General features: G+C 42.4%; 1 protein-coding gene across 1 annotated transcript in view; it reads right to left on the bottom strand.

The window, feature by feature from the left end:
• Positions 1-24,358, bottom strand: part of LOC121928227 (fatty-acid amide hydrolase 1-like) — a 32,269-nt gene extending 7,911 nt beyond the window's left edge. Inside the window, exons 1-11 of the mRNA XM_042462649.1 lie at positions 24,159-24,358; positions 17,589-17,702; positions 17,051-17,194; positions 15,688-15,821; positions 14,136-14,342; positions 12,156-12,196; positions 11,184-11,308; positions 4,427-4,552; positions 3,375-3,472; positions 2,890-2,989; positions 1,080-1,120 (exon numbers count right to left, since the gene is read on the bottom strand). Coding sequence (XP_042318583.1) covers positions 1,080-1,120; positions 2,890-2,989; positions 3,375-3,472; positions 4,427-4,552; positions 11,184-11,308; positions 12,156-12,196; positions 14,136-14,342; positions 15,688-15,821; positions 17,051-17,194; positions 17,589-17,702; positions 24,159-24,326 — 1,298 coding nt within the window. The 5' untranslated portion in view covers positions 24,327-24,358. The remainder of the gene's footprint in view (positions 1-1,079; positions 1,121-2,889; positions 2,990-3,374; positions 3,473-4,426; positions 4,553-11,183; positions 11,309-12,155; positions 12,197-14,135; positions 14,343-15,687; positions 15,822-17,050; positions 17,195-17,588; positions 17,703-24,158) is intronic.
• Positions 24,359-24,902: the final 544 nt, after the last annotated feature.

The following is a 24,902-nucleotide window of genomic DNA, read 5'->3' as shown; positions in this document are numbered from 1 at the left end:
AAGCCGTCCTGAGAGCCATTAGGGCTGAAGGGCGGGATATAAATACCTAAATAAATAAATAAATATAAATAATATATCATGGACTGCCAAATTTACAGCGAGCCCTTGGTACTCCCTGTGGATACCAAAATTCGTGGATGCTCAATGGCACAGTAAAATTGTATTCTTTATATAAAATGGCAAAATCAAGGGTTACTTTTTGGATTTTGTTGTTGTTGTTGATGATGAATATTTTCAAGCCGTGAATGGCTGAATCCACAGATGCAAAATCCATGGATATGGAGGGCTGACTGTAGAAATAAAAGGGTCTAAGAGCAAATTAACTCTGAATTCTCACTACAAACCTAAATGGAGGCTTTTGTAGTTTTGAGATACCATGTCTCACTATCAAAATCAATAATGCTCAGTAAAATGGAAGGTGATAAAAAAGAGGAAGATCACATTAGAGATGGATTGATTCAATCATGGAAACCACAAGCCTCTGTTTGCAATACATAAGTATGGCTGCTGACAACCAGGGATCTTGGAGGTCTCTCATTTGTAGGGTTGCAAGTTGAAGTTGCAATTGCAAGAAGGCCTGTATGGCATCCCTGACAGGATATTCAACTAACTTAGCCTTTAGCCAGTAAGTATGATTGAGGGTGGCCAGAGTTAAAGTGTTGGCAATACAGAAAGCATATATGAACAACTTGAGTAACTCACTCCTCGAGCAACAAGAGTGAAGACAAATATTCTCCCAGTCATAGCCTCTCTAGGCCTATTTACTACCTTTTTTGCAAGAACTTGATGAAGTCAATTTCTAGAGCTACAGCTCCCGGAACCACCAGTTTAGTTTTCTAAATGTGGGGAGTTTTCGTCCAAAGAAATACTTTTCCCAAACTCTGCTTGTTGCTTAACTGCTGTAGAGTTCAGCAGGCAAGGAATGTGGTGAACCAAAGCTCCACAAGGTTATCGGTAGGAGAAACCATTCAAATCTTCTGATGCAATGGAGGGAAAGGTAGAATCACTAGCCCAAGAAGTTACAACCCTCTGTTCCTAAGAGAGATGAAGAAACTATTTTTTCACCAATCAGTCCTTACCTCTCTGTCATGTTTCCAAACATGTTTGATGTACGAGAACTCTAAGGAAATAAAGAATAATCAAAACAAGAAATTTTGTATTTGCTAGGCACCATATAGAATTTTTTTACTCATTCTACCCACTGTTCAGACAGGTAGACAGTCCTTTGTTTTCTCCCTTAGTAGAAAGAAAATAACTGTCTTTATTAATCTTTGCATGCAAGGGGGAAACAGTTGAGGATTTACATCTAGGCTAGAGTGATTATTCCATCTATGGTTAAAGGCCTGTACTGCAGCCACTCACTCACAAACCACATACCAGCCCGGAGTTCTGGGTCGACTCAGACTGGCATCATTCTGTAAGTTGCTAAAACAAGTACCCAGCTTGTTGGGAGCAATTAGTAGGTGGTATAGAAATATACTGTATATACTCATGTATAAGTCTAGAAATTTTGGTCAACAAATTAACCCAAAATACCTGAGCCGACTTAGCCATGGGTCAATGTAAGTACTGTACTTTAAATCATAAAAATGGACCACTCCTGGTGAAAGACAAAAGTGTGATCTGTCCTGGAAGCACTGACCTTCCCTCTACTTTCTTATCCATCCAGCCTTTATGATGGGCATGAAAAGTTATACCTGCTGGATTTTTTTTTTACTTTGATATTGTTTTCCTGTGCTTAATCCTTTACATTCTTTGTTACATGCCTCTAAGTCTTACCCTCGATTTATCCATGGGTCATATCAAAATCCATACTTTTGGCTTCAAAACCTGTCCTCAACTTATACATGAGGTCAACTTATAGTCGAGTATATACAGTACTTGCTATTGCTATCACAATGTGCACCTCTTGCATGCTTCTTACATAATGTTTTTCACACATGTCTTTCCTCCTATTCCTTCACTTCACATTTTTGTGCTATGCTCTTTGTCGCTTGCACACTGTCACTTACATTCCCCCACAATGCCTCTCTCCCTTGCTTCTCACCTACAGCCACTTCCACTGCTGAATCTTACTACCCTCCTACTCCTTTCTTCACCTCATCTTGTGCCCTTGCAAATGTTTCTTGCATTCTGCCACTCTCATCACTTACCTCTACTCTCTCTCTTTCAGTCCATACCCTTGAAGTGTGTCCCTCCTGTCCTGTGCCGCTCTCAAGTTTCTTAAATGCTGTCATTGAAGGAGCCTGGAGAAACTAGGAGTAGCTGTGTGGTGAATTTCTACGTATATATCTTAAATGGCTTAGAGCCAGTGTCCCTCAGGGAGCACTTTCTCCCATATGCTTCTACCTAATTGTTAATAATTTGTTTTATTTATATACCGCTATTCCAAAGATCATAGCGGTGAATAGCAAGTAAGCTAATTAGCAAGTAAACTAATTTGCCCCCAACAGTCTGGGTACTCATTTTAGCGACCTCGGAAGGATGCAAGCCTGAGTCGAGCTTGGGCCCTTTTGCTGGTCTTGAACTCGCAACCTTGTGGTTTTGAGTGAATGGCTGCAGTACAGGCATTTAACCACTGTGCTCAAAAAAATCTCCTCTGGGTGCTGCCATAGTTGCAATGGTATGATGGGTAGCAACTAGGGATAGACATTTTTATAACATCCCCCGCCCCTCCCTAGGGAGATAGATCTGCCTTATACCATTTAAACATCTTACTACACCCTTCCTCTCTCTGTATTTTACATGCACATATTATCAGACATAGGTAAGAGTGGTTTTGCTAATAAGAATATCCTTTAAAAAATACAAAGAAAACCCTGTATTTATAACAATTATGGTTGCTTTTTTCAGCAGATTAGGGCATGTCAATGAAGAAACAAGCCTTACTATTGGTCTGACAATCCAGCTTAGGAGATGTCGCAGCCAATTAGGAAATTTTGCCATGAGCAGGAAATCCTTTATTGAGGGATCCGCCAACTCGCCTTTGCTGAAAAACAACCAAGACCATCAGACTAGGTAATCTTCAAAATGATTTATCATTTTAGCCCTCAGTCTCCCAGCTCCAGTACTTTGACCATCACAAGTGGCACAATATTATAGAATTCTCAGCTATCACACATGTGAACTCCATAACGACTCAGTGTATGCACTGGGAATTAGTTATGCATTATTTCACCTCTTATCTCTATTTCATTCTATTCTTCAGATGTACATCCTGACAACACTTGGCTCAGGTCTAATGTTTTTTACAGTGAAAGCCAACGCAAATTATTTATTCCACTTTCCCTTGGTTTCCATATCCTCCCCTAATACATGAATGGAAGGATGCAACACAGCTCATGCATCTATTGTTTACATAACATAGTACTTACAAGCTTTCTAGATATGTGGCACAACCATCAATAAAGAAGCCTCTGACACAAATGTTATACACCACGTATTCCATACGGATGGGCTTAAAGGGAACCAGCTGGGGAAAAAATAAAAATAATTAATTAAAATTATATGAAAATAGTTATCATTGTAAAACACAAGAAGACAAGAAATAACTTGCCCATTCAACTAAACCCTTTTGCATGAAACAGTAAGGCAGAGAGACAATCCTCCTGGCAATGATAACAAAAATGATTTTAAAGGAAGGAAAGATGTTCAGTGAACAGATTAAAGGTGTAACTGCTCAGCCTTTTGGAAGCATAAGAATTAGAAACTTCTACATTTCCCCACATGTCCTCTAACCATGGCAGAAGCAGCTACAGATATTCATCACACTTTAAATATAGCCATTATAGATTGTGTGCTATGCTGTTGGATTGCCATCCAGAGATTTTTGACCACATATAAATTCTTTGTAGCTAAGATCCAGTATGGATCAAAGAGGACTAACACTGAGCTGAGATAAAGAAACCCAGAATACACTAGGCATTCCCTTTGGATCACAGAAAAACACCCAGAAATATATACATTTCATACATTTCTTCAGTTAATGAAAGCTTCTGAAAGTAAGAAGTGAAATCATAATTTAAAATCTATGTCTCATTAATTTGCACATTAGTAGAAGATAATGTAGTAAAAATGAAGACATTTTCAAGACATCTGCCACAAGGTGATGAAGCAGCATCAACCCCGAACCTTCATTATATTTACACCTTGTAGAAATACAGTTTCTGGATATGATCTGAGATCAGGCCAAAGCACATGTACCCTTTAGGAATGATATTCATTTTCTACCTTAAGTGATGGAAGGTATTTTCATCTAGAAGACAGCACTGAGGAAGAAGAGGCATAACCACTTCGTACTCAATTTCTGTGCTGCCTTTCTCTTCAGAAGGGACCTAAGGTGGTTCACAGATAAAAATGACCACTCTCATGCCAAGTTCTAATACCCCTAAGCACTGGGTGAGGATTTAGAATGAAGGGTACATACCACATGGCCAGCCTTTTCCAGGAGCTCCTTGGTCTTCAGTACAGCTCTTTTCATGGAAGGACTTGGCATAATAAAAGAATCAGTGATGTAATATCCTATTCGAAGAGGCTGAGAGCTAGAGTACATCTGGAGTCGTGAAGGAAGGGGAAAAAAAGAATTTGGGAGTGATCTCGGTATTCAACAATCCCTACTGGAATTTGCATGAGTCAGCCAGCAGGCCACGTTAATATGTGAAATAGAACATGTGGAAATCTGTGGCAGAACTTGAAAAATTACTCTTTTGAACTACAGCACCCAGAATCCCTCAGCCAGCCCAGGCCAGGCTGGCTGGGTGACTCTGGAAGTTGCATTTATTTTACTTATTTGATTTATATCCCTCTTTTCTCTCAAACAGGACTTAAAGTGACTTAAATGTGTAAAACAGAACATCTAAAATAATAGTAGCGTATATGCTTATGTATAAGTCTAAAAATTTAAAAACCAAGTTGACATATCCATGGGTCAATGTAAGTACTGTACTTTAACACGCACAAATATATATATATATATATATATATATATATATATATATAGAGAGAGAGAGAGAGAGAGAGAGAGAGAGCAAGCATCCCCTGGTGAAAGGCAACCTGTTCTGGAAGCACGAACCCCCTTCTGTTCTCTCATCCATTCAGCCTTTAGTGTGATCACAAACAGTGATGCCTGCTGAAATTTTGTAAGTTCTTTGGCACTGTTTTCCTTTGCTTTAAACCTTTATATTCTTTGTTATATGCCCCAAGGTTTTACCCTCCACTTGTCGATGAGTCACAGAATTTTGGCCCCCAAGCCCACCCTCAACTTATGAGGCTGACTTACAGTTGAGCATACACTGGTGCCTCGGGATACGAAATGATCGGGTTACGAAATTTCCGGGATACGAAAAAGTTGGATTGGAAAAAACTGTTTCGGGTTACGAAATATTTTTCGGGTTACGAAATTCATTTCGGCGCGAAATTCAAATGCTGCAAAGTGCAGCTATAGGCTTTCCAGAGCTAACGGAAAGCCTAAGGGGGCTGGGTTAGGGGTTAGCTTTGGCGCGAATTTTGAATTTAGTTAGCAGTATATTGATTGGCTTGAGAAATCAAGCTGATCATCTGGATTGGCTAACGAAATTGGGGGGGGGGGGTGGCCTGGCTTCAGAAACAAAAGCCGGCTTCCATTGATCTGCCCCCTTTGTCTGGCCTTGTGGACTGGTGAGGAAGAGTTTCTTCTGAGCTCTAACTCGTGGTTCCAGTGGAGGTTTGGACTTTTTCTGGCTTTCTGCCTTTGGACTTGTTCTGGCTTTGTACTGTACAGTACAGTGCCAGGTGTACACTTCGGATCAAGACCTGCCATCAGGAATTTCTCTACAGGTAGGTGTATGGATTTATACCTTCTTCTTGTGGGGTGAGACAGTGTGACCATGCTTTTGCTGTGGGGTGGTGGGGTGCTTTGCTCATGGCTGTGATGATTTCAGAGTGTGGGGTGTGTGGCCATGGGGTTGCATTTTCAGCTTTGGGGCTTCTGGGGTTTGGCTGCTTCAGTGCTTTGCTCATGGCTGTGATGATTTCAAAGTGTGGGCATCGAGTTTTGTAAGTTTGGCCTTGGCTCCATGTGGGCCACAGAGTGAGACCATGGGGTTGCATGTTCAGATTTGGGGGTTTTGGCCTTTGGGTTAGGGTTCTGGGGTGCTTTGCTCATGGCTGTGATGATTTCAAAGTGTGGGGTGTGAGTTTTGCAAGTTTGGCCTTGGTCCCATGTGGGCCAGAGAGTGTGACCTTGGGGTTGCATGTTCAGATTTGGGGGTTTTGGCCTTTGGGTTTGGCTTCTTGGGTGCTTTGGTCATGGCTGTGATGATTTGAGAGTGTGGGGTGTGAGTTTTGCAAGTTTGGCCTTGGCTCCATGTGGGCCAGAGAGTGTGACCATGGGGGTGGGGGTGGTTTCCAATTGTGGCTTTTGCTCAGTGCCTGTGCCTTTTGTCCTTTTTAGGCTTGAGCTATGGCTCCCAAGAAAGCCACAGATAAAAGCGGCGGTGACAAAAGGAAGAGGGCTCCCTTGTCCTTGGAGGACAAGAGGGAAATCATCGCCAAGCATGAGAGGGGCGTGCGCTTGGTGGACATTGCCAAGGAGTATGGAAGAAACCCTTCGACAATTGGCACTGTCCTCAAGCAGAAGGAGGCCATCAGAAGCGTTGTGGCTCCTGCGAAAGGCGTGACTACGATTGCCAAGCAGAGGACACCAAAGCACGAGGAGATGGAGCGCCTGCTGCTCCTCTGGATTAAAGAAAAGGAGCGAGTCGGGGACACTGTGACCACCTCGGTCATCTGTGAGAAGGCCACCACCATTTTTGAAGACCTGGCCAGCAAGGAGGCAGGCGAAGGAACTTCTTCCCAGGAGGAGCCAGCCACCCCGGAATTCAAAGCCTCACGTGGCTGGTTTGAAAGGTTCAAAAGGAGGACCGGGATCCACTCTGTCGTCCGTCACGGCGAGGCGTCCAGCGCAGACCACCAGGCCGCCGAAGCATTTGTCATCAAGTTCAAGGCCATGATGGAGGAGGAAGGCTACGTCCCGCAGCAAGTGTTCAATTGCGACGAGACGGGCCTCTTCTGGAAGAAGATGCCTCGCCGCACCTACATCACCCAGGAGGAGAGGAGATTGCCAGGCCACAAGCCTATGAAGGACCGCTTCACACTTGCGTTGTGTGCGAATGCCAGCGGGGACTGTAAGATCAAGCCCCTGTTGGTCTACCACTCAGAAAATCCAAGGGCCTTCAAGGCACACAACATTCAAAAGGACAGGTTGCCAGTGATGTGGCGTTCCAATGGCCGCGCATGGGTCACACGCCTCCTTTTCGTGGAGTGGATCAACAGTGTCTTCGCCCCGACTGTGAAGCGGTACCTGGAGGAAGAGGATTTGCCCTTGAAGTGCCTCCTCCTCTTGGACAATGCTCCTGCGCACCCGCCTGGCCTGGAAAAGGACATCCTTGCAGAGTTCTCCTTCATCAAGGTCCAGTTTCTGCCACCCAACACGACCTCCCTCTTGCAACCCATGGACCAGCAGGTCATTGCCAACTTCAAAAAGATCTACACCAAGCACCTCTTCAAGCGGTGTTTTGATGTAACGGAGAGCACACAGCTGACCCTGCGAGAGTTCTGGAAGCAGCATTTTGATATCGTCATGTGCTTGAAGATGGTGGACTTGGCCTGGCAGGAGATCACCAGGCGCAACCTGATTGCTGCGTGGAGGAAGCTGTGGCCTGATGCTTCTTCCTTGGAAGGGTCACAGACCGAGGGTGCTGAGCCAGGTGAAGAAGAGGTGGCTGAGATTGTCTCCATCGCAAGGTCCCTGGGACTTGACGTGGACAACGAGGACGTGGAGGAACTCATTGAGGAGCACAGTGAGGACCTGACAACAGAGGACCTGAAGGCCTTGGCGGCCATGCAACACTCGGCCGTGGATGAGGACGTGCTCCATTTTGACAGGGGCCAGGAGGAGGAGGCGGCGGGGGCATTTTTGCCAATGGCAGAAATTAAAGACATTTTGCGGCAATTCCACAGTGTGTCTTCTTATGTTGAGAAGCATCACCCTGAGAAGGTGCTCACCAGCCATGCCATTGCACATTTTGATAATGTCTGCCTTAGCCATTTTAGGAACCTGCTTAAGGCCCGGCAAAAGCAGACATCCTTGGACCAGTTCTTCACAAAAGAGGGAGAACCATCATCCAAGAAGGGCAAAGGTGCTCATGACCCTTAAAAAAAACACCAATTTTTTTTAAAAAAAATTGTTGTTAAAATGGTTAACTTTGTTAAATTGGTTGAATTGGTTAAATTGGTTGAATTGGTTAAATTGGTTGAATTGGTTGAATTGGTTGAATTGGTTGTCTGGGTTTAAATTTGGGTGTTTTGGCTGCCCCTCTCCTCCTCCTCCTCCTCCTGCCTCACTCTGAGATGCCAGGACCAGCAAAGATAAGTCAAAAACTTTTTTTCTTTATCCTTTACAAACCTTTAGAATGGACCTGCAAGTCATTCTTAAGCTCTTTAGTGCCTCAGGCAACTTTGTATTGCATTGTATTGTAGGGTACTTAGCTTAATAGGCCTCTATTCTAACTTTGTTTTGACTTGCAGGTTCAGTCTGAGGTCATAGAACGCATTAGTTATTTTCAATGGAAAAAGTGTTTCGGGTTACGAAATTTTCGGGTTACGAAAGGAATGGCGGAACGAATTAATTTCGTAACCCGAGGCACCAGTGTATATGGTAAGTATAACAGTTAAAACACTACAGTACTTTTAAGACATTCATTTAAAAACAATTAAAACAATGCAAAGTACATATTTTCAAAAGCATGTCTATTACATGTTCATCTACCCTGGTCAATAAGGTTGAAAGCATGTTTAAACAGGCAGATCTTTGCCTACCAGCAACAGAAAGAGTGCAACCCAAAACAACCCCAAGAGAGTTTCACAGCTTAGTTGTTAATTCAAAGAAGTAACTTTTCTAAGCTTGAGTTGGTGGGCCTGCCCACTGCTGATGGCAACACCCTCCACTGATGGCACACACCCTCTTATATTCCTATATTCAGCCAATGTGAACCTTCAGTCAATAAGATGTGGCTGCTTAAGGGAAGCAACATGTGTCCCTTGTTAGCACAGCTTCACTTGCTACTAATTTGTCTGTGAACAGAACTCAAAGTCCTAGTTTTTACCTATCAAGCACCATATGGGAGAAGGGTTTCCATGTTTAAAAACAACCTCATATGCATGTTGATGGAGGCTACGGTTTTAGTGGGCCACGGCTCTGGAGACTAGGATTCGATTCATTGCTCAGCCATGAAACTTACTGGGTGACCTTGGGCAAGTCACACTCTCTAAGCCTCAGGCAATGGCAAGCCTCCTCTGAACAAATCCCATGATAGGGTTAGGGTTGCTATCAGCTGAAAATGCCTTGAAGGCACACAGTAATAACCATGTGTGTTTTTAGTCATTTTAAACATTTCCGGTAATTAAATTACAGTTAAAGATCTTTCAGGTATATTGCACATGTATTTTGCCTTGAGTCACAGTCTAGGGGAAAGAAGGCAGGAAATATATCAGGAGGAAAAGGCTGAGATGGTGATGATTAGCTATCCTCTATCATGTCAGTGCCCAGTTCTGTGGTCCACAAGGAGTTGTTTTGTTTTTTTTTGGTCAAAATTTGAGCAGAGTACAGCCTGGGTCCAACCTATCTAAAAGACTGTAGCTCTCCATATAGGGCTGCTCATGTTCTGAGATCTCTGGGGAAAGCTTTCTCTGAGTCCTGCCAGTTTCACAGGCATATTTGCTGAAGAGACATAAGATAAGGTCTGCCATGGAAGCTAGGCTGGTCCTCTATTTACTCTTTGTCCACTAGCATGCAAAGATCTTTTAACCTTTGTATTTGGTCATTAATTGGTAAATATCATTTTATAAAGGCTTTTGGCTATTAACTGGTTGCTTTGAAGGTAGCTTTACTACAGGATGTCCTCTGTTCACTACAGGAAAATATTTTAATTCAGTGTTTAGTTTTAACATGTTAACTTGTTTGTTTTCTAAAAAAAATTCATCAGTAATTAAAATGATTTCAGCTGTATTTTGTTTTAATTTATGCTCTAAATCAGCTTGGGAGAAACTGGGGGAAACATAAAAAAAACCCTTATCACCAGTGTACATTGACATGATGCTGGTGCAATTGGTTACTTATACTAGTCCCTAAAAATCCTCAGCCACTGGATCTGGCATATAGGACTGCCCCTTTTGTTTTGCAATAGGGCAGATAAAAAGGTTCTCACAAATGCTGGAAAGAAAAAGAAGGATGGCGCCAAGACAATCTCTCTGGAGATGGAATGCCAAAAATCAGCAGAAAAGACCTTCATATCTGGTACACACCCTCCTCTCTTCAGAGGGTGGTGGGTGGAACCCAAAGCAGGTCTTTACTGGCTGATCTTAGAACCTGGGCAAGTTTGTGAGAAAGCTGGCAGGTCTCCAAGTAACCTAGTCCCAGGCCATTAAGGGCACTGTATGTAAAGGTCTGCACATAGAACTGTGTCCAGACATGGATGAGAAGAGATGGGCCCTTCCTGACAGACTATTCATTCACCATGCAGGTCCATAAATACAACATGAACCCATCAGCTGTGAATGTTGGATGTGATGGCAGATTGGTGACAGACTGAAGATAATAGTTTATTTAATGGTGCAGTGCCAGGTGAACTCTGGCTTAGAAGTCAAGGTTCTATTCCAAACAAGCAATTAAGCCAACAGTATTTAAAATTCTTCCAAAAATAGGTAGTGGCAGCAACTGAGCAACAAAAAAGCTACGGCAGCCATACAAACTCAACAAAAAGAGGCAAGAGTTATTTTCAAACTATTTGTGTCAACCCTCTTCTTTCTATCTTAAACTCAATTCAATAAGCTTAAAAGGTTAATTTTCCACCTACAAAAATAACCACTTTTCCCCCAGGTAAACACATGGGAAAAAGAAATCTGAATCATGCTTCTAATTCCATGCATTCCATCTCAGCCTCTACAGCTGCTTTCATGTGCTTTTAGTCAGATGTGACCAATGTTTATTTTACCTTCTGGTTATCAGTACATGAGAAAGGAAACAATGTTGTTGGATATGGCACAGCCACCAAAAGGAAAGAGAGAGAGATTTCTTAAATACTCCCCTTTCCCCATGATTCCTACTTTATGTAAGAGAGGGGTAGCCAAACCTTGAAAGCACTCACCTGCTCATTGAAGGGAAGCGGTGGCACTGTGGGATCCAGGCGGAACATTTCCTCACAGAGGAGAGCTCTCAGACAAAGAGCTAGGCTGTCAACATCCTTTGCCATAGGTCCTAAGCTTGCAGCAACTAGAATCAAGCAAAGAATGGTAGTCTTCCCAATTTGTTCTTTCGGGCTTAGAAAACTTTTCTGGAAGCAGTAACAAGTTGTGTTTAGAATAATAATCACCAAACTAAAGGCTTAGAAATGCTACCTTTTCACAACAACTTGCCAAACTGCCATGGTGTCAAAGGGATTCTAGTAGCTGTAATGCAAAAATGTAACTTTTCCAAGCCCTAACTTTAATTATAAAACAAAGTAAGGTGCAATTCCCTTCTTGTAAGAGTCAAAAGCCACCATCCACGTTGGCTGGGGGATTCAGGCAGCTACAATCCACGAAGTAACTTTCTGAATTTCTTTTTCCTCATACAAATCAGAGTAAGTCCAGTAAGAATCCACTCATTTCCTTGTTCGCCAGATATCGGAGACAATAAATTCCATTGACACCTAAAACTGTTCTGTGTGACTTCCCCTTATGAAAAGTGGAAGCTTTTGAATAAAATGGACTTTGAACAATTAAATAAACCAAAGTGACTTATGGAAAAACTTGATGACACACGGAAGGGATGAGAAACATGTAACATGGGCTCACAGAGACCTTCCAATCCCCTACTACTATAATATGTTCCATTTTGAAAACCATTTAGTACTCATGTTTGTAGAACTATACGTCAACAAAGTGTGTGTGTGTGCATGTGTGTTCCTAAAAACTCATTTCATGTCCTTTGAGAACTGGCAATGTGTGTGAGTGTTGTTATTGTTGTGTTGCTGGTGATGAAGGCGATGTAGTACATCACTGGGAAGACTAGTTACGGAATAGGATTGCCATATATTTACCAGGAAGACCTTTCACTTTCTTCAAGCAAAATCACCCACCTGATTTCTGCCCACGGATGCTTGGTACCATTCCTTTTTTGCTGTGGAAAGATCACCAAAACAAGAAATAAAAATATTAGTAGCAGTTTTTGGCAAAGCTGTCAGAATTCTCAGTTCTCAACATCAATTTTCTAATTGGGAACCTTTCTCAGTTCCAAACACAACTGCTGTTTCAAGCACCTTGGAGTCTCCCCTCTACTGCATGGGGAGGAAGCACTTTAATTAACAATGGCCAGCAGTGATTGAATGAATCTAGGAAACAAATTCTGGAAACTCAAAACTGCTATTTATTTTGCTTGTATAATAGACTGATGGCCAGTGTGATGTAGTGTTTTGCATGTGGGACCGTGACTCTGGGGACCAAGGTTCAAATCCCCACTCAAGCATAAAGATGCCTGGGTGACTTTTGCATGTCACACTCTCTTTGCCTCAGAAAATGGTAATGGCAAGACCCCTCTGAAGAAATCTGCCAAGAAGACCCTACGATAGGTTAGCCTTAGGATCACCAAGTCAAAAATGACTTGGAAGCACACAATAAAACAAAAGACAGTGCATGTCTACTGAGAGGTCCGTTAGGCCAGCTTTAATGTGTCATAGGCTGCTACCACACTGCAGAAATAAAGCAGTTTGACACCACTTAACTGCCATGACTATGGAATTCTGGGATTTGTAGTTTCGTGAGATACTTAGCTTTTTGTGTCAGAGTGCTCTGGTGCCCCACTAAACTACAAATCCCAGAATTTCATAGCATTGAGTCATGGCAGTTAAAGTGGTGTCAAACTGCTTTATTCCTGCAGTGTGGCAAAGCATACTCAGGTGAGTGAGTACTGTATAGAAATGCAGCCTCTCAGAAGTAAACAATAAATAATTATAATAGTCCAACATGTTGTCTGTGTAATAACTGTGCCAAGTTGTTTTGCTACTTGGACTTAAGACTTGCTGCCCCATCCTGGAAAGTCTCCTGCCTATACACTTACAATAGATCTGGATCCTATGGAAGTGTCCTATACATCAGCTCTTATGAATTCTCTGAAGATGCTAACCAATAAACCCTTCCAGTACATGGCTGCATAGCTCAAAAACCCACAAAAAAAACCCTGTAGCTCTTACGAATGTTTCTAGCAGCTGTTTTTACCTATGGTCCTAATATAATTGGCAGGCCTTAGCAAACTAGACTTGGAGAATCTGTATATGAGCCTGTCCACATCTTGAGATCTTCTCAAACTACAGAAAAAGAGATTCCAGCTCAGCATTAGGAAGAACTTCTTGACAGTAAGAGCTGTTCAACAGTGGAACAGACTCCCTTGAAGTGTGGCAGAATCTTGTTCTTTGGAGGTTTTTAAACAGAGGCTGGGTGGCCATCTGTTGGGGGTGCTTTGATGCTGTGCTCCTGCACTGCAGGGGGTTAGACTGGATCGGCCTTGGGGGTCTCTTCCAATTGTATAATTGTGGGGAGGCTCTTCATTCTTTCCCACCACCCTCACAGGTACATCTGATGAGAACAGAGAGGCCCTCTTATTGGCTGGTTCCAGGCTCCTGAACACATTTCCTAGAAAGGTTAGACTAGCACTCTCCTTGCTATACTTTTGCAGGCAAAGAAAGACTTTTTTGTGTGGGCAGGCCTTTGAGAACTGACTGTTCATATTGTTTATATTTGCCCATCTTTTCTTTTATGGTTTGCTTTTAACTGCTTTTAATTTTATTGATAGTTTAATTATATTTTTAACTTTTATATGATGTAAAAAATGTTGCTGTCTCTGTTTTAACTTTTGTAAGCTGCCTTGAATTGAAGACTAAGGAAAGAGCAGGACATAAATAAATAAAATTACCATAATTATTATTAACAGAACTTATAGTGTTGACTTGTAAAGTTCCCATGGATTCACTGAATCTACTCTGCTTGAGACTAACAACAGGATTTAGGCAACTCTGTATTGTGAGCTAAGTGCTGCCATTTAAGGATTTAACATGGCCTAGTACCTAATTCTATTGCCTGTAGTTTTCAATCCACAGATCCCACAGAAACCAGCTGGAATACGGATGCTGCCTCCTATGTCTGTGCCAATACCCAGGATGGATCCACCACTTTTAATAAGAGCACTTTCTCCTCCTGAAGAACCACCTGGAGTTTTGGTGTGATCCAAAGGATGTACCGTTTGGCCAAAGATCAAGTTGCTACAGTCATAGCTGAGAAGAAAGAGAAGGCAGTCAATAAAACAGACACAGCCAGCCCCAAATCTTTCAGATAAAGGTCTGGCACACAACCTGAACCATCCCTTACTTTGTCCAATTCATTAATTAGGAAGAGGCATCTTTATCCACTGAGGATCCAGAGAAGCTCCAACTACACAAAGCCCCTGCTTTCTATTTATACCTCATCCTCAGTTGTAGGAAAGAGGCACAACCACAACCTGCCACAACCATTTGCTGTCCAAACGAATAGATTTTCTTCATGCAGAGAGAGGCACAAAACTCTTGTGAACGAGCACTGAGATGGGTCCAAATTGGAATAAAGAAGCACACCAGTCCCAAGAACCAAAGCAGTTCCTTGCGACTGCCTTATGCCTTGCAACCAGATGCAATGCTCCAGGTTCTTTATTAAAAGATGATGCAAATGTATTTTTTAAATCCACTAAAATTAGCAACAAGCTGACGTTATTCCTGGGTACCATGGGAAGGGAAAGCAGAACAGCCTGCCACGGTGACCAGGAGGCAAAAGGTAATAGTTTCCAACTTCCAGTTGAGCATGTAAATTGTAAATCTACAAACCAAGAGAACAATAACTAGCCATCATATTTCTAGAATGAGCTGGAGTAGGTATGAGGAGATGATTAGCAGAATAAGAATGACAACTTTCCAAAATAAAAGCTGTGCATGGTTCAAGAAATTAAACAAGGGGGCATAGCATAAGTTGTCAAATTTGCCCCTTGGCAACTCTGAAGCACATACTTCAGAGGTGGAAAACATGTGGCCCTCCAAGTTGTTACTGGGCTGCTGTTATCCTAGCTAATGCATAGCCAATAGTGTGGGATCATGGGAGTTGCAATCTATCAGCATCTAGGATCTCTTTCTGCCCTCATTCCATGAAGCATTCAGTTGCCCCATAGAAGCTAATTTCAAGACAGGTTGAAACAAGAGAGACTAGCTGGCTGACAGCCAGCCAGAGTTTTGCAGAGCTAACAAAACCATCTGCCTTGCCCAACTGTCATCACCACAATGTCAAGTATTTCAATGCTTTACACACAACAAAGACTGGCTTTAGAAGCTCCATTGTAAACCACTCAGGGGCCAGTTTCATGGCATCCAGTTTACACCTTTTGTGCTTTCTCTCTCTAGTGATAATTGGAGTATAGTTCTAAGCAGTGTTTGTATATCTGCTGTTTATCTATAAACAAGTGCTTTCAGACAAGTTATACAAAATGGACAGAAAAGGTTTACAGTTAGTAAATAGATGCCTGTCATTCCGTCTGAAAACAGCCAATAAGTTGCTGAGTATCTGTACATAGCACCGGCAGTAGAGGGTAAAATTTACCTCAGTAAAGACTGAGGAACATTTGTTTTTACAAATGGAATTGCTCCTTGATGTTTCAGCACCTGGACAACAACAGCATCTGCTACTGCTGGATGGTTGAGACGTTTCACCAGGCCCAGTGTGGAGACGAAGCCCTAGAAAAAGATATGGAAATGAGTTAACTTCCTCATAGAAACTTAATATATCATACAAGTCCTGACCATAGTATATCAAAAAAATAACACAAAACATCACAAATAACACTCCCTCCCCAACACGTTTTATACATTATGGTTTCATTTCATTTTCTATACGAATCAGAGACTCACATAGGAATGTCTACCATGTGACATTCCTTCAGTTTACCAAAAACCATTCACTTTCATTAGGGGAAAGATATTACATATTAAGTATACAAATCATACTTAACAAATTATATAAAAAATCTTGTGACAAATTATATAAAAAATCTTCAGACTGTCAATAACTTTCACTTACATTTTAAACATACAAAGTAAAGGAAGAAAACACATTTTTAAAAATACTACCTTCCCCATGGAGTATTTATCTTATTCTTGTCATTTTTTGTCATACTTTTGAACAAATCAAATTAATCTTTATATGAACTGATTACCATTCTTTTTGCAATGCACGGACAGTTTTATTCATAAGTAAAGTTAAACTTGATTGTATTTTGTATGACTTAACTCTTGAAAACAAACTAATCAAACAACCACTTTTGTTAAATGCCACTCTGCAGACTTTTCTCAAAGGATTCTGGTATAGTAAGTCTGTATGATTTCACATAATGAGATGATGACACATCATGGGGTGGTAGGAGACATTCATCAAGATATAGTGAGTCACAACCAACACACCTCTCCTCTTGCAATCTATCTGATAAAGAGGGTGTTCAGTATGTGAAGTGAAGCAGACTTGACAAATATGAAAGCTGATCACCATTCAAAATGATGGAAGTTCCACTGTGTAAAATTAAGAGGTTGTATAAACTACCCTAAACGGTAATTTCCAATCCCACTCAGCTGCTAGATCCCAAGCCCCATATCCATTCTTCATTTCTTGTTCCAAAAGTGGATGACTCACAGTGCAATACCAATCCCATCCTCTACTCTTGAGTAAGTGCTGCAGTTTATCCTGAAAATTTGTGTATGACTCACCTCTGAAAAACCTTTCTTCATTTTGTATACCAAGAATTCAACAATATTGTTTTAAAACACAGAGGCACCTGCTACAATTAACTCAAGACATCAACTTAGCATACCCATAAAAAGAAAACATGCATACTATTAAGAAACCCCATGCCCAATTATTGCTTTGTCACATGAATGCCAAGCGTCCTGGCCACGGTCCACTCTGGCTGTACCTTGCAATCAACTGAGTCCTTTATACTGATAGGAACTCCATAAAGCAAACCCTTCTTTCCTTGACTTTTCATTTGCAGAAGCTGGGATTCACTATCTTCAAGATAATCAGTCACACAGTTGACATCTTTATTCACTTTCAAGGCCTGAGGAAAGCAGGAAAAGACAGCCAGTTGAATGAGGCAATGGTCTAGATTTATGAGGAATGCTGCAATAGCGAGGTGCTGGAAGACAGGACACAATCTGCTCTGTATCCACCAAGCTAGTCTGCTTCTTACACATACAGTAAAGGAAGTTGTTCTGAACTAAGATTTGAATGGTACTCCTTTTGGCTTTTGCGCATGTAACTGAAGATAGTGGGAAGCACCACCTTATCCTTCACCTTGGTAAGAAAAATGACTTAGGTGAGCCCTGAAATAGGTCAATTGTGAGCCAACACACAGATCAATGGCACTGTATAAATAAATAGTACAGAAGCGATCTCAAAACTACCATTTTCAAGGACCTTTACCCTTGAATTAGTTTGAAGTCACTCCTCACCTTGTCCATGTAGGTATACAGGACACTTTCAGGTGAAAGCAAACCTTCCCTGAGTTTCCTACAGAGTTCAAGCAGAGTCAAAGACAAGATGGATTCTGGTTGGTGGCTTGGATTCTGAAAGAGAAAGAAAAAGACTTCCGTACATTATCTGTAGCTCCCAATGATGACAAGCCTGTGCTGCTCACTCCAGCTATTCATATAATCCACCCACACAAGTAGCACTGCCTGTGTTTCTTTTAAGAACAGCGCAGAGAAACCTGAATAAGTAAATTTCATTGCATAAACTCAAGCAAAAAAGTTTGGCTTGCACCTGAAGATTGTCACCTTGTATTGAATTCAGCTCTGATTCATTTCTCATACACACAATTAAAACAAGAACATCCTGTTTGGAAGAGTTGCCGGAAAATGCAACAAGGTAAAAACATTAAAGACAACAAACTCTGATTTTGTCTCACACATGCCTTCAAGTCACCTGCCAACCTTATGGCAACCTTATGAATGACTTTGTTAGGCAAGGAATACTCAGAGCTGGTTTTGCCAGTTCCTTCTTCTGAGATATAGCCTATAGTACCTGGGATTTGTAGGTGGTTGTTGCTGACTCTGCTTAGCTTCCAAGAACACCTGGGATCTAGTGCCTTTAGGATATTTAGGCCGTTGTTCTACATACCATCCTGTAATTAAGACTGTAAATGCGCACAAACACATACAGTTGGCCCTTCTTATACACAGATTTTTTATACATGGATTCAAGCATACATGATTTGAAAATGTTCAAAAAAAGTATAAATTTCAAATATCAAACCTTGATTTTCCATTTTTTATAAGGAACACCATTTTGCTCTGTCATTATATTTAATGGGACTTGAGCATCCATGGATTCTGTTATCCACGGGGGATCCTGGAACCAAACCCCAACCAAGGGTCCACTGTATATGGTACAACCTCCTTATCTATGGGAGGATACGTTCCCAGACTTTCCACAGATATGCGAAACCATGGACAATAATGAATCCTGCCTTTTTCCGTGGGAAAATAATAAGAGAGGGTGGCAGGCTTTATTGGGAACCAGGCGCTGCAACTTTTCCATGGGCTATTGGCAGCACAGATGGATGATGTTCCTTCTCATATAGCGTCTGTGGATGACTAAGGCAGCAGTGGCCTTACTCAATGCTTGCTGGCAGCCACCCAGAAATGGAAGAGCCATGCAGTGCTGGGGTGGTGGTAGCATATCCTGCACCACCCCAACCCCCACGGAATGTGGGATTCCATATTTTCATATCTAGATGGTTGTCGTCATCAATGTGTGCCTTCAAGTCGTTTCTGACTTGTGGTGACCTATCATGGGTATCTGGATAGAGCCATGTTTTTGAGAGGCCACAATGACCTCTGGAACACTAGCAAATTTCCCATGGGAAAGGCACACTGACCAGAAGACATATGGAGATCTAGACAGTGCTTAATGAAGGTTAAATGGGTTTGTTAATCACTCCATCCTCTCCTCAGACTTTCCGTACATGACCAACTTGCTGCTACAGACCAAGGCTATGCCACACAGACCAGAACTCCAATCTCTGTGTAGCCTTCACATGCTGTTCGTGACCTGCATTGTTTCTCATGGAACCCCCTCTTCAGGACCTGGAATTATCACTCCTCTTACTCCCAACTTCTTGCTATCCAACCTTTCACATCTGTCTTTCTGTTAGCTCTGTATACTTCTTAAAGTTGCAGTGTTTTTGTGTGATTGTGTGTACATCTGCACATTTCTGAATAAAACTTTTTTTGTCCATCAAAACTGGAGGCTCTCTGCAGTTAGTAGTAGTATACATAGGTGTAAAAGGTCCTTAAAGCTACCCAACCTCTTGCAAGCCTCCTGCTGAGCTAATAAATCCCTCCAAATATCAAGGAGACACTGTCACTGTTGGAGGGGACCCCAAGTCTCCCCACCTTTTGGCATAACAGTGGAGCTGGAGCAAGCCAACCCCAGCCACTGATCTCTGACCCCACCCAGATGTAAAGAGCCATGTGGTGCCAGGGTCAACCAGGACAAGGTGAATACAATTGCTGATCTCTGCCCCGACAAGCTTTCCTTCCCATCCCTTGTCAGCCCTACCAGGCCAGCTGGCCATCCATCCTTGAGGTGGGGCTTCAATGTAGGTAGGTGAAACCACGGACAATGGCCATGTGGATATGGGAAGGGGAGGGTCCAGGTGTGCACGCTGGGCTCTCTTGCAGCCTGAGCAGGCAAGGCTTAACCCGACATATAAGATGACTTCCAACTTTTGACAAGATTTAAAAGGGTTAAAAAGTTGTCTTATATGCCAGAAAATACGGTACCTTGAATTCACTGCTCTGTATCCCAGTCTCTGGAGCAGGAGAAAGCAAGCAATAGTATGCTCTTTCAAATATTTAAACATGGTTATCATGTAACCTCTTAACCTTCTCATCTCTAGATAAAAAGTACCCAACTCCCTATGTCCCTCCTCATAGGGCATGATTTCCAGACCTTTCACTATTTTGTCACCCTCATCTGAATAGGTTCCAACTTGTCCATAACCTTCTTTAATTGTTGAGAACTGTATTCCAGATTATGTCTGACTAAAGCAGAACAGAGTGGCACTACTACTTCCCTCGATCAAAACACTGCACTCCTATTGATGCAGTCAAGAATTGCATTGGTGTTTTTAGCTGCTGACATGTTCAGCTTGTGGTCTATTAAGACTCTTAAAACGTAGCAAACCTACAGTATCAATGGGTTTTCTTGGCAATATTTGTTCAGAGGGGATTTGTCTTGGCCTTTCTCTGAGACTGAGAGTGTGTGACTTGCCCAATGTTACCCAAAGAGTTTCCATGCCCAAGCAGAAACACTGGCCTCCAGAGTCATAGTCCAAGAGTCCACCATGCTGGCTCTTACCAAGCTTGTAACTTTATCAAACAGAGATAAGATTAGTCTGGCATGACTTGTTTGAGAAATCTGTGTTCATTTTTAACAATCATAACATTCCTTTCTAAGTACTTACAGACTGTCTGTTTAATGATCTGTCTTTCCTGGTTTGATGTCCAGATGATTGGTCAGTAATTGTTAAACCAAGAATGGGCAAAGTGTAGGTAATCTGCAGCCAGTAATAATTTCCAGACTAATATAAGGATGGAAACGTCTGTGCATCATTGCATGTTGTGTGCATCTTGATGCTTCTGTGCTCCAACTGCCACAAATAAGGACTTTCTTCTTGCAGCCACATCTCAAAAACTTAATTATACAGTTCTAGTAGATTTGAATCACATTTAATGGTTACTATGTGCTAAATCAAGACCTACCAGACTAGGGTTTAAAGTCTTGTCCACCAGAAAGCTGCATTTGTTTATGAAAAATTACAAGGTACCCTGACATCTTAGTTGAAGCAGGTTTACACTGCCATAAACGGTTGATAATCAAATTTTTTAAGGCTGCATCTTTAAGATGCAACAAAGATAATGATAAAAGTTTTCAGTACTGGATTGGTCTACCTTCATTTTAAATGGGCATAATTCTGATTAAACATGCTTAGGATTGCACTCCACCAGTTGCATGTTGGCAGGTGCAGCTTTTCTTTTCTGAAGGGGGAAGGAAAAAGATGGTCACCTGGGCCCTTTTGCACTATGCAATTAAAGCACCATGATCCCACTTTAACTGCCAGGGCTGCATCTTGCATCCCACCTCAGCTATGGAAACCCACTGGGTGACTCTGGGTGAGTCACTCTCTCTGCCTCAGAAGATGGCTTTGAAGAAGCCTGCCAAGAAAACCCCATGATAGGTTCATCTTAGGGTTCCCATAAGTCAAAAAAGATTTGAAGGCACATAACAGCTGGTGGCCATTAATAAACCTTAACAGCCCTACAATGGAGACCAACAGAGCATGATATATGTTTTTGTGTGTGTACACACACACACACATATATGGGTCAGAGTGGTGTACTGGTTTGAGGAGACTAAAGTTCAAATCCCAGCTGGGCCATGTAAACTCCCTGTGTGACATGAAGTCGAAGACTTCCATGGCCAGCATCCATAGTTTTTTGTGGATTTTTCGGGCTATGTGGCCATGTTCTAGAAGAGTTTCTTCCTGACATTTTGCCAGCATCTGTGGCTGGCATCTTCAGAGAAGATGTGTGACCCCTGTGTGACCTTGGGAAAGTCACATTCTCTCAGCCTCAGGGGAAGTCAATGGCAAACCTCCTCTGAAGAAACCTGCCACAAAAACCCCATGATAGGTTCATCGTTAGGGCCACCATAAGTCGTAAACAACTTGAAAGCACAAAACATCAATGAAACTGCGACTCCCAGGATTCCATAGGAGGTTGCCATGGTAGATAAAGTGGCATTTTAACACTACAGTGGTGAAGGTGTGATAGCCCTTGGTGAAATTACGCCACTTAAACAGTGACCAGAGGTCCTCCTTTTCCAGGAGATGCCTACATGCCAGCCTTATGTACAGGAGAAATTCCAAAATGTCCTCTATTTTGTGTATGGCTAAGAATGGATTGCCATTTCTATGAGTATGGGTTTGCTGGTTTTTTTAGACGCAGCATAGCCTAGTGGTTTGAGTGTTGGACTAACACTCTGGGGACCAGGCTTCAATTCCGAGCTTGGCCATGAAACCCACTGAGGACGATATCACACGACTGAAATTGGAAGTATAATCCAGTGTCATCCTGAACAGAATCATGTGTATTCATGTTATTGTGCAAAAGGTTACCACACACGATTGCTGGCAGTCCGAATGCAATCACGCATCAATCCACAGTTAAGTAAATTCAGTGAACTAGTGAAGTCGCAAACCCTATTCCTAGGCAACTTCGCACTCAGTGCACTGTTGTTTGGTGTGATGTGCATTTCTCCTTTGGGGTCCCATGAAGCCATGCTGCAATTCCGCTTCAATTTTGCTTCCGCTTGTCCTTCAGCATTGATGGGGGGGGGGACTGTTGCCTGCTAATTAAAAGGCATGGACCCAGAGCTATTGGATAACCATTATATTCATGTTTTAACGTGACAAGAGTGAATATATGCTTGTTTTAATGTGAATAGAACATATTCTTTCAACCATTCTTCCCAACCTCATTTGTAAATTGTGGGGTTCCTTGGTTCCTCTCCCTCACTCACCTAAATATGCTATGCTCCAGTCATCTGGAGTCTCACTGAGCATGCGCAAGGGTGCCAATTTGCAATTAAGAACCCACCGATGTGATGGCTTACTTTGCACAGAATCTGGGTCACGTTCGGGGAGGCCATTACAGCGAATTTAAGGTGTGATAAGTAATCACGTAAGTGCATGAATTTTCGAATTGACCTCGCTATCTTCTCTTTCGAAATTGAGAGCCTCCCGTCCCGTTTAATAAACTCCTGAGTGACCTTGCGCAAGTCACACTCTCTCAGCCTCAGGGGACAGCAATGACAAACCTGCTCTGAACCAACCTTGCCAAGAAAACCCCAGGATAGATTCACCTTAGGAAACAACTTGAAGGCACACGACGTGGTTGTTAGCGCCCTCCTTGCGTTTGTACCCTTTTTATAACTGTCAGCATTTTGCTATGTGATGCCTTAATTTTATAACTTTGGTTTGCTGATTGTACGCCGCCGTCTGTCAGGTTTCATGTCTATTTTATCTCCTGTATGCAAAACACTGTACTGTATATAATTTTACAGTGCTACATAAATAAATATTTAATAATAATAATAATAACAATAACAACAACAACAAAATGAGTGCTTTTAGTTTTTCTATGTTGTCATGTCCCCCATTCTTCTGGCATGTCCTACTGGGTTCTTTTTTAATGGTTTTTATTTTAACATGTTATATTTTAATTTATAACCGTTTTATCTCTTAAAAGTGTCCAATTGTTTTTTAAAATATTATATTCATATATTTTAATATTCCTGTACTGTTTTTATTTGTATTGTTTTATACATGTTGTTCACTGCCTTGAGTCCCTTTGTTGGCAGAAAAGCGGGATACAAAAATAATAATAATTAATAAACAAATAAATAAATAATGCATCAGTGATTCTCAAACTCTGATGCTCCTTGGGGATTTTATTTGTTTTAGAGTATTCAGATCCAGCTCTTCTGCCATGAAAAAAGAAAGGCTTCCAGAGCAGCTTACAAATGCTTCATTATACCATTTGGGTTTAGGACTCCAGCTCCCAGAAGCCTCAGCCAAGAGCCTGGATTTCCTGGGAGCTGAAGTCCAACCACGATAAAATAAACATAAAATAAGATAAAAGGCCAGAGTTTGGGAACCCCTGTCCTCCATTCTGACTGCCTCGTCCTCCTTTGCGGTGAGGGAGGATTCCCAAAGACCTCTCAGACTGTCCCTTTGAGACAGAAGAGGCTGCATCCACACTGCAGAAACAAATCCAGTTTGACACCGCTTTAATTGCCTTGGGCTCCAAGCATGCAGTTGCAGTAGGAGGTGCATTGGTAGTTGGTCGTGGGAGCTACCTGCATTCCCAGAATGTCACCCCATGCATGGAGCGGCGTCAAACCGGATTTGCTTCTGCAGTGTGGATGGGCTCCCCAGGAGGCACCCTCCTCCTCACCTGCCCCTGCCACCGCTGGGCAGCCTTCCCCATCCTTTCCAGGGCTCCCTCTCGCCTCCGCCTCGCCTCCTCGATCTGCCTCCGGAGCTTCAGCCGCTGCCGCCATTTCAGCCACAGAAGGGTGGCTGCAGAGCAGCAGAGGAGCGCTGAGAGCAGGCTGGCAAACATCCTCCTCCCTCGCTCAGCTCAGAGCGAGAGCCTCTCTCTCAGTCTGGAAAAGCAGGTGGGCGTGGCCTTTGCGCAGATTGGCTGAGCCGTAGGCCACGCCCGCCTGAGCCATGATTGGAGGACAGTGCTACACTGTAGCAGCAGCAGCAGGGTCAAGGCACTGGCTCCATCCTATGGACAGACACCACCACCACCACCACCACCACCACCACCACCACCACCACCACCACCAACAACAACAACAACAATAATAATAATAATAATAATATTGATATGTATGGTTTTTATGGATGTAAGCCGCCTTGATCTTATTGAGGCGGGATAGAAATAATAATAATAATAATAATAATAATGATGATGATGATGATGATGATGATGATGATGGGGAAAGTAGAGGGTAGTAGAGAGGAAAACCACACATGAAATGGCTGGATTCAGTCAATGGGTCACTGGCCTGAACCAGGACTTCGGTAGAGAGGCTGAGAATAGGGAGTCTTGGGCCCTTATCACAGGAGCAAAATTTGAAGTAATCCCAAGGTCAATGTGAAGGCAATGCAGGGGCAATCATGGGGTTTC

This window comes from Sceloporus undulatus, chromosome 4, assembly GCF_019175285.1.
Source record: "Sceloporus undulatus isolate JIND9_A2432 ecotype Alabama chromosome 4, SceUnd_v1.1, whole genome shotgun sequence".
Lineage (NCBI taxonomy): Eukaryota > Metazoa > Chordata > Lepidosauria > Squamata > Phrynosomatidae > Sceloporus > Sceloporus undulatus.
Note: the sequence above shows the minus strand (reverse complement) of the source record. Positions and strands in the feature narration are given on the sequence as shown.